The sequence below is a fragment of the Ipomoea nil genome, unplaced genomic scaffold (genome assembly GCF_001879475.1).
Source record: "Ipomoea nil cultivar Tokyo-kokei standard unplaced genomic scaffold, Asagao_1.1 scaffold0482, whole genome shotgun sequence".
Taxonomy (NCBI): domain Eukaryota; kingdom Viridiplantae; phylum Streptophyta; class Magnoliopsida; order Solanales; family Convolvulaceae; genus Ipomoea; species Ipomoea nil.
In genome coordinates this window covers 4,791,542-4,801,851 of record NW_017616910.1, presented here as the reverse complement: position 1 = coordinate 4,801,851, position 10,310 = coordinate 4,791,542, and the positions used below count along the sequence as shown (strand labels likewise).

The 10,310-nt window shown below is 38.4% G+C and overlaps 1 protein-coding gene and 1 pseudogene across 3 annotated transcripts; one reads left to right on the top strand and one right to left on the bottom strand.

The window, feature by feature from the left end:
- The first annotated feature begins 4,993 nt into the window (after window positions 1–4,993).
- On the top strand, window positions 4,994–8,614 carry LOC109173754 (scarecrow-like protein 14). Of its 3 annotated transcripts, none has more exons than XR_002052959.1 (3): window positions 4,994–5,130; window positions 5,641–7,940; window positions 8,220–8,614. XR_002052959.1 is itself a non-coding variant. In XM_019323047.1 (2 exons), the coding sequence occupies exon 2, from the start codon at window positions 5,655–5,657 to the stop codon at window positions 7,860–7,862; it is 2,208 nt and encodes a 735-aa protein (XP_019178592.1). In that variant the 5' UTR covers window positions 4,995–5,224; window positions 5,641–5,654; the 3' UTR covers window positions 7,863–8,614. The 3 variants fall into 3 exon arrangements, 1 of the variants encoding a protein (XP_019178592.1); XR_002052958.1 differs by having other exon boundaries at window positions 4,996–5,224; XM_019323047.1 differs by having other exon boundaries at window positions 4,995–5,224; window positions 5,641–8,614.
- A 706-nt stretch (window positions 8,615–9,320) lies between these two features.
- LOC109173567 lies at window positions 9,321–10,097 on the bottom strand (annotated as a pseudogene).
- Window positions 10,098–10,310: the final 213 nt, after the last annotated feature.

Below are 10,310 nucleotides of genomic sequence, written 5' to 3'. Positions count from 1 at the left end.
CGGCCACGTTGGGGTCGGTCACGTTGGGGTCGGCCACGTTGGGTTCGGTCACGTTGGGGTCGGCCACGTTGGGGTCGGCCGTATGGGGCTCGGACCCATGGAGTGCGACTCGTGTTTACTCTCCTTCATTAACGAACCTCGGCCCAAGTCGCCTCGACACAAGGCACCTTGGCCCAAGAGGGGCTACCACATGAGCTCACCCAAGAGGAGGACGACTACCTCATGAGCTCGCCCAAAAGTGAACTCAGAAATCAAAGTCTCATACACGATGCCAGGGAGTCCAAGACTTGTTAGTGTTCTTGCGGAAGAGAAGAAGTCTCGCTCATGATGGATATATTATGATTGGAGCAAACCGACCCGGGAAAGCGGAACAAGGAAGTATGGAATAGACCCGAGGCATAGTGGTTGGGCCCCGTGCTCGGCCCAAGGTGCCTCGGTCATGGTGAGCTCGGTCACAGGAGGTCGGCTAATTATCAACTCGGGGCAATCGCGTGGGAGTCGGCTCGCAATGTGTCTACTCTCTATCGTTGTCGACTTATCACAACGAAGAGAGTGGGGGACTCGTGATGGATATATTAGACCCAGAACGAACCGACCCGGAGAAACGGACCCGAGACGTCTCGGCCCAGTCCCTTGGGCCGTGGCCGAGTTGACCCAAAGCATCTCGACCGTGGGCCGAGCCCGGCCACGGACGAGCTCGGTACACCCGAGCTCGTCACCATGGACTCGGCCACTGTCGAGCCGGTCCATGGTGGACTCGGCTAAGCCGAGCTCGGCCATGCCGAGTCGACCCGCTTTGGACCCGGTCCCGAAGGGGACGCGGTCAAAGCGGCCGATCTAACCACCCCCGGTTTTAGGGGTGCGGTTGGGGGTTTGAGCTGATATAAAAAGCCTACATCTTGTCCTAAACAGGAACACAACATATTCTTGAACTACTATCTTCTAGCATTATTGTCCTAATCAAGTCTTGTAATAGCTTATTGGTGATAATTAATACAATATACGGTCCCTGCGACCTTACGACATCTCTGCGTTATATCATTTATTTCGTACACATTCTTATCCGGGTTTAATAATTCGGGCTATCCCGGATGAATTAAATTCATCAAGAGACATATCTTGTGATTTATCTTTTTCACGGATCTCAAAATTTAAGGTTGAAACTTATACAACATTAATGATATTGTCCGGATTCCGACAGGGAAATCCTCAACGAATCTATCTCGACTAATTAACAAGCACAAAAATTATATTATATTTAATCATATTTCAGGTGTTATAATAATAGAAGGTTAGCGACTCCATAATTAAACTACACATGCATATGATCCAATCATCGCCTTAATTACAATAATCAACCCCCCGATTCCAATTCACCGATACTCATCTGATCCTATATGTTTTTTAGATGCCCTTCTAGAAGGTAAGTGCCTATTTGTACTTATCTTTGTTATTAAAACCGTGTGATTTATGAAAAAGTCCGTAATCGTTACTAGCTAATCAGTTTAAACTAAAAAAGTTAATAAATTGTTTCAGTAAGAAGTTAAATCTGAAATCATATAGTTACCGAACTATTTGTTTGACCAATTTCGCTACATTTGGACCTGAATTCACAAAATAATTTACGCACTATTTTCAGAGTGGCCGCCTCCCTCTCAAGCGTTATCTATTTTGTATGTTGTGTTTATAATTTATAACACTACCATCTTACAAATTAAATTTTGAAAATTGAAAAACTTGAAGAAAAAAAAAAGAAAAAAAAAAGAATTAATTTCACTTTTGGTCCCACGACTTTAGAGGATCTATCACTTTTGGTGCACAACTTTAAAAATTTTTAATTTTGGTGCCTAACTTTGTTGTTTTTATCAATTTTGGTCCTTTCAACCAAATTGACGACGAAATATTGCCGGATTTTATATTTTTAGGGGTAAAATCGTCATCCCAATGAAACATCTTCAATATCTAAACAAAATCACTCTAAAATCATATCTATAAGTGTTTGATCGATGAGAATAATTGGGAAGACGGACAAAAACTAGACACAGATCTATGAGATTTATAGCATCGACGATTGCCAAACTCTTATATTTCTCTTAACATGATTTTTCTTTTGTTTAGATATTGAATATCTTTTCTTGGGATGACGATTTTGCCCCTAAAATGTAAAATCCAGCAATATTTCACAGTCAATTTGGTCGAAATGACCAAAATTGATAAAAATAACAAAGTTAGACACCAAAATTGAAAAAATTTAAAGTTGTGCACCAAAAATGATAGAAACTCTAAAGTCATGGGACCAAAAGTGAAATTAGTTCAAAAAAAAACAAGGAAGCGTCAACCACGTAACAGACTTTAGTCTGGTCATGTTTAGGCCTCAAGCAATTAATATGAGATCTGCATGGAGAATCTGCACTACCAAATATATTTAAAATTAATACATGTTCAAGCATGTTATGGCCATTGTTATGTCATGCATGACCCAATTAAACATCAATTTTATATTTTCACATCTGAGTTGGTCTGGTCGGACAGTTGATTTAGTAATCACAAAATTTTAAATTTGATTCTCGGTTGAAATTACCTATTAATTTTCTTGGTTTGAGTTAATCAACTATATATAACTTATGTTGGATTTACCTCATTATAGTTTTGTGCCGACAAGGATCACAATATGAATTTCACTATAATACACATTCAAGTAGTGGCAGTTAATTAGTTTTTTCGTAAATCGAAATTTTATATTCACGCATAATTTTACTATTCATTTTGTTTTTAAAATGTAGAGATCTTAAATAAAAAGTTTCTCTTTTTGAATTATAACATGGTACCGTATATATAATGTAGTAAGAATAATAGAATAATTATCATATAATATAAAAGAAAAAATACTTATTCAACTAATATTGAGGGACTAGTTTTTATGTTATACATATGTCGCTTACAAGGAAGACACATAGTAGGGACGACCTGTAACCTTTGACATAGTCACAATTCGAGGAAATTAATTAATAAGGAATACTTATTTATTTATTTATTGTATGGTTATTTTATTCAAATTCGTATTCTTTTTTGACTATCCATGGCTTCCTCTCCAAGCATTATGAGTTAGTTTAGCTTTGAAAAGTGAATAAAGCAGAAAATTTCAATTTTGATCATATGATTATAGGTTTTGTTAATTTCAGCACTTGACTTTTAAAAGTGTTAATTTAGTACATTGTCTATGCAATTTTTATCAATTTTGGTCACTCCGGTCAAATTGCCGGCCAAATTTCGTTGAAAAATTTTAACAGTTAAAATAATGAGGGTATTTTAGTCATTTCACAGTTACTACATTGTAAAAAAAAAAAAAAAAAAAAAATTGGATTATATCATATGCAAGTGGCAGTAATATCGATTGATGCCATATAATTTCCTTTAATTAGATGATGTAAAGGTTTGAATTGTCACTAATGAAAATGAAAGAAATTTATTAAATACTAAGTTGACAAATAATAAATTTTTACATTGACGTACGTGTTTACATTGAGGGATTAATCAATTGAGATGAGTTTTTTTTTTTTTTTGAAAGATACTGGTTTTATTATATTGTAGTATCTGTTCATATACTTTCTCAACATACTGAAACACAATGAACCAATAACGCCTCCACTGAGGCTCGAACTCATAATCTTCCAAATGAAACTACTTTAACGGTTAAAATAATGAAGCTACTGGTTCTATTACAATGTAGTATCTGTTCATAACTAATTTCTCAACCTACTGAAGCACAAAGAGTCAATAACACCTCTATTGAAGCTCAAACTCACAACCTCCCATATGAGAGTCCAACCCGGATGCTATTAGACCACAAGGTCTTGGCTAAATCCATATTTTCACACTACAAGATAGTCATTACATCGATATATAAAATATTTAAAAAGAAAATTATAAAACTAGTTTAATAGAATAATTTATAAATTACAAAAAGAAAATTAAAACATATACGGAGTATATACTAACCATACAGTTAATCGATAGTTTCAAATCGGATTAACTAATAACAGAAAATTTTAAAAAGAGTTAATTCCAGCAATGGTCCTCCGACTATATTGATTTTTCAAAATTAGTCCCCGACTTTTAATTTGGACACTTTACATCCCTTGATTTTCAATTTCTTTCCAATTGAGGTCCTTTCGTCAGATTACGATAAAGTGGACTTTAAATGAAAGGGTAAATTAGTCATTTCATTTGCCTAATGTGTAATTCTTCGTATTTCTTCCTTATATACGCGACTTCGGACATCAGATTCACTTAATTGCTTAATCCCTAATGGAATTTTATTCTTCAAGTGGATTTAGAGATTAAGCAATTAAGTGAATCTAATGTTCGAAGTCGCGCATACAAGGGAGAAATACGAAGAATTATATATTAAGCAGATGAAATGACTACTTTACCCTCTCATTTAAAGTCCAAGTTACCGTAATCTGACGAAAGGACCTCAATTGGAAAGAAATTTAAAGTCAAGGGACGTAAAGTGTCCAAATTAAAAGTCGAGGACTAATTTTAAAAAATCAACATAGTCGGAGGACTATTGCTGGAATTAACTCTTTTAAAAATAATTAGTCATTAATATTTTGATTAAAATGATCAATAAAAAACTATTGATTCAATTGATAATGATAATTAACTTCAAAACATAAATGTTGAAGTCCAAAAGTCAAATCCTACCATTTATAAGTACAATAATTTAATTGTATTTAAAAATTTAAAGTACATTCTTAAATAAATTTGGCCCGCACTTTGATATTTAATTGAGTCGATCTAAATATAAATAGAGATTAATTTGAATATGATACGCACTAAAGTGTCTCTTACCGTTAGGACACATCGTGGTCTGATAAAATTTAAATGAATATTTTTAATAATTTAAAAAAAAAAAAATTCATACCAGAATGTTACTGAAGCTTAGACGGACTGGCACTCCCCGGTCACCATTGTTTCAATATTTGATTCTTCAAAGTCTCTCATTCTTCTTGAACCGTTTCTCAGAAGCTTCGTTTATCTTCTTCTCTCTCATCCTTTTCCCCCTTCTTCTGCGGTTATTTGACTTATTTCAATCATATCCCTCTTCTGCTCTCTGCTCGCTCTAAGGTACGCGCTCAATTTTCTGAAAAATCAAACAGAAATGGAAGACGGCTCTCAAGTTCCTGTCTTTCTTGTGATTTAGAATTTATTTTGCATTCGGGTATTTTTTTTTTCTCTTTCTCTATTTAATGCTGCGTTTTACTGATTTTTCATTTGGTTTGCTCAAAGATTTGCTTTTGTTTATCGGAAATTCGAACTTAATCCCGTTTTCTGCATGATATACTTGATGTATTTGCTTTCTTGGGTTAAATTTAGTTATTGATTGTGAGGATCTAAGGCATTCAAATGTGATTGAATCTTTAAAGTGTAAATAGCTATTTCCGTGTAATTAAATGTATACTTTCTGAGTTTCTGATGCCTGAGGTCTGTGTCTGTTTTCTTAATTAAATGTATATATTTGTTGTTGCATTTTTCAGTGATAAACTATGGGTATAGTTAAGGATCCTTTTTCGTTTTGCAGATTGTTTTTGTTTCTTTTGTTTTGTTTTATAACCCTTCTTCCACATGTGGATATAGGTTTCTTCACTTAGATGGTTATGGATCATCAGTTCAGCAGGTTGACTGACTCTGTAAACAGATTCTTGTTGGAGGATGAGAACATATTTTCGAGCTTAAAACGATCACCGGATATTCCAGGCAGTTATAATGTTGACTCTTTACCTCTCGATATCGTGGATGCCCCTTTAGTTATACATGATCCCAACCTTGGTAGTTATGCTCCTACTTTGGACTCCCCAGATGATCATGACTCTGATACTGTGCTCAAGTACCTTAATCAGATACTGCTGGAGGAGAACATTGATGAGAATCCCAGCATGTTTTATGATCCAATTGCTCTTAAAGCTGCTGAGAATTCCTTTTATGAAGCCCTGAAAGACAAGCCTCCCTCACCTCATCAAGCCCCGGTTTTTGTTAACGGTTATGCTGGAAGCCCAGACAGCATATTGCCAAGTTCCGGTGGTTATAGTACAAGCAGCAGTAGCATCGGTAGCTGTAATGCCGACCCTCAGTGGATTGTTGATCCTGGAGAATCTAAATCCTCTGTCACTAGTTATTCTCCTGAGTTCTCCTTCCAGACATCAAGTCAGACTAACTCATATAGGTTAAACGGTTCTTTAAATAGCTTTAGTAGTGTTATGAATGCCCAAATGGACTCTTTTGTGAATGCTAACTTGGTTCCGAATATATTTAGTGATACCGAGTCCATCTTGCAGTTCAAGAGAGGAATGGAGGAAGCGAGTAGATTCCTTCCTACGGGTAATCAGTTGGTTATTGATTTGGATAAATACTCGTTGCCTCCAAAGACAGATCAGTTGTCTGGGGATGCTGTTGTCAAGATAGAGAAGGACGAGAAGGACCGGTCCGCTAATTTCTCTAGAGGAAAGAAACACCACCATCCAGATGACAGTGGGTTAGAAGAAGAAGAAAGAAGCAGCAAGCACTCTGCAGTTTACGAGGAGGAGGTTGAGTTATCCGAGGTCTTTGATAAGGTTTTGCTGTCTACTGATAATAACGGTTGTAACATAAATGTTGAGGGAATGGAGCAGAAAGGGCCAAGCGGTGGGAAGGGGCGTGCAAAGAAACAAGGGGGTAATAGTGAAACCGTGGATCTGAGGTCTCTATTAACGAGCTGTGCACAATCTATTGCTGCTGCTGATTATAGGACCGCAAATGACCAATTAAAGAAGATCAGGAAACACTCTTCGCCTACTGGCGATGCAAATCAAAGGCTGGCCAGTGTATTTGCAAATGGTCTCGAGGCACGGTTGGCTGGAACTGGGACACAACTATATGCAGCCTTAGCTCCAAAGCCGATCACAGCTTCTGAGAAGTTGAAAGCCTACCACACCTACCTGTCATTTTGCCCGTTCAAGAGAATAGCAATTTTCTTTGCAAATAAAATGATTTATGAAGTGGCATCAAAGGGTCACACTCTGCATGTCATAGATTTTGGTATACTTTATGGTTTCCAGTGGCCCATCCTTATCCAGCATCTTTCTCAAAGGCCTGGTGGGCCTCCTAAACTTCGAGTAACTGGAATCGAGCTTCCTCATCCTGGTTTTCGGCCAGCAGAAAAGGTAGAACAGACTGGCCGTCGCTTGGCAAATTATTGTGAGCGTTTTGGCGTACCATTTGAGTACAATGCCATAACAAGTCAGAATTGGGAAACAATTAAAATTGACGATTTGAAGCTTGCAAGTGGCGATGTGGTTGCCGTTAACTGTTTGTTTCGATTCAAAAACCTACTAGATGAGACCGCGGTTGCTCACAGCCCTAGGGATGCAGTTCTAAGCTTAATCCGGAAAATAAATCCAGATATTTATGTGCAAGCTGTAATTAGCGGATCTTACAGCTCTCCTTTCTTTGTCACTCGGTTCCGAGAGGCTCTCTTCTTCTACTCTGCTGTCTTCGATATGTTTGATGCTACTTTATCCCGTGATGATCATCAGCGGTTGGATTTTGAGAAAGAATTCGTTGGGCGTGAAATTATGAATGTCATTGCATGTGAGGGCATGGAAAGATTCGAGAGGCCTGAAACATACAAGCAGTGGCAGGTACGCAATATGAGGGCTGGGTTCAAGCCTCTGCCTGTAAAACCGGAACTTGTTAAGAAGCTAAGAGGTAAGGTGATGGCGGGATATCACAAAGATTTTGTGTTCGATGAAGACGGTCATTGGATACTGCAGGGATGGAAAGGTCGGATTATTTGTGGCAGCTCTTGCTGGGTACCTGCATAACAAACTCACAAGCGGTTTTCTGGTATTTAGAGCCCTATGCTTTTCCTCGAGAAGATATATTCAATAACATCAATCAAGGTACTCGTCTAGCTTCAACCTTACTCTTCAAAAATAGCTGCTAGTCGTATGATTAGGCAAAAGGGGCAACCCCAGCCAAGTTGGTCAGACTGTTGATTTAGTAACCACAAACTTACAAGTTCGACTCCCAGCTGGAGCGGCTTACTGGCCTTCTTAGTTTGAGTCGGTCAGAGGCTCAAAGCTATGGACAATCTAGACTGGTTTCCCTCGTCATCCAAAAAAAAATACAATCTTTAGTCTTGCTGTGCTCTAACATGCCACTTTTCTTATTCTCTGCAGTCAACAGAAACCTGTCAATGCAATGCTTTTGCTTGTCCCAATCTCACCACCTTCCCATCCTCTGCATATTGTTCTGGCATTGGAAATGCATCTGTGGCTCTCTGGTGATGAACACTGAAGTTCTTTGACAAAAGACTAGGATCTGACAGGCGAAATAACGCTCTTTGTTCATGAAATTTGTGTGATGTAGATTGTCTTGTAGAATAGTTTTTCATATTAGATGTGTTGGTGATAGAAAGAATTCTGAAATGCATGCACCCCCCACCCCCACCATAAAATCACCATTTATTTTAGAAAAAATTGCATTTTTAGTTTCTAAGTTCTGGCAAAATAGTAATTTTATCTTCTTGATTGTTCTGCGTGTGCATGTATGATTCGCTCGTGTCATGAAGACAGGTGGAAGAGGTAAAATGGAAATTTATTTTGGATTAATTGACTAGTTGAACTGTGCCCGGTTGATTCTATATGATTTAATGATTGTACTAATTGTTTGTAATATGTTTGGTTGGAGGGATGTTTTGGCTGTGCGTTATATGTGAAAACAAATAAATTATATCTTATTGAAAGTAGCGTATACTTCGATTCGGGGGTGAACCTTGTCAGCCTGTCCATATCAACAATGTGAGTGTTTGAATTTAAGGAGCAAAACCTATCATAAACGAGTAAAGGTTAGCCCCACACCCGTAATACAAATTTGACTGCACCTTTATTAATGCTCCCCGACACACTATTCAACTCCGAATTGTATGAGAGAAATGAGTGAGTATAGCATAATTCTTGGCATTAAAATGTTAAAAGTTTAATTTTTGTTAATATTTTTAATTTTTTATCAATATTTGAACAAATTGTTGAAAAAAATAACATAAAATGACATTATAAGTAGCTATGTTGTTGTGATACAAATATAGAGAAATTTCAATTTTGGTCACACGACTATAGGGGCATTGTTAATTTCAGCACCTAACTTTTAAAATTATCAATTTAGTACCTTGAGTATGTAATTTTTGTCAATTTTGGTCACTCCGGCCAAATTGCCTACCAAATTTGGCCGGAAAAATTTAATTCAACATTTATCTAAAATTTTAGGGACAAAATAGTCTTTTATCTCCTTTCTCCTAATTCCCTCCTGCTGCAATCCAGCTTCTCGATCCTCAGCCCAGAGTCCCCTCCAGCCTTTTCAGAATCGCCAGCCCTCTGGGATGGACCGCCCAAAACAACTCATTATAACTCAAATTATTATTATTATTGGCTTTGCCCATCAGTTTCTTGCAAAAGTCCTCGATGTTGTGTTCAATCTTCTCCGGCAAATCCCTGCCCAGCTTGAAGTTTATCCCTTCCTCGGAGATCTGGCCGTCGATCATGCTTTGGGTCCCCGGGAGGAACTGCTGGGCGGCAAAACTGAGTTCCATGAATGGGTTTTCCACGTTTTCCCTGGAGTCGGCGCCGACGATCACCGCCGTCGCCGAAGAGCGCCGCGCCGACGAGTCGTGCTAGCGGAAGCCGAGGATGGTGGTTTCCGACGTGGTTAACAGGACGCGACTCCCTGGGTTGTTCTCCGCTATGTCTTTGGCGATCGGGAGGCCGGTGACGCCGCCGTAGCAGCCGAGAAAGTAGAGCACTATGCGATTGACGTCACTTTTCAGGCCGAGTTCGCGCGGCCAAGTAGAGATCGCCGCCGGACAACCAGATTTCGTTCGTGGAAACGTAGACGACGTGGGTGATTTCCTCAACCGGCCGCCCCCAGTCGTTTATGCAAGCCAGGCTTGCTTCTTTCGCCATCACAATCAGGGTTGGGTTTGCCACCTCTAGGCGCTGCGTGATGGTTGGAGAGGCTTCCGTGGCTAGTTCTGGGTATCTTTCCAACACATCCTTGCACATAACTTAATTAGGGAGAAAATTTCAACTGAAAAGACCATTTTGCCCCTAAAATTTTAGATTTAATGTTGGATTAAATTTTTCCGGTCAAATTTGGCCGGAAATTTGGCCGGAGTGACTAAAATTGACAAAAATTACATACTCAAGGTACTAAATTGACAATTTTGAAAATTAGGTGCTGAAATTAACAAAGCCCCTATAGTCGTGTGACTAAAA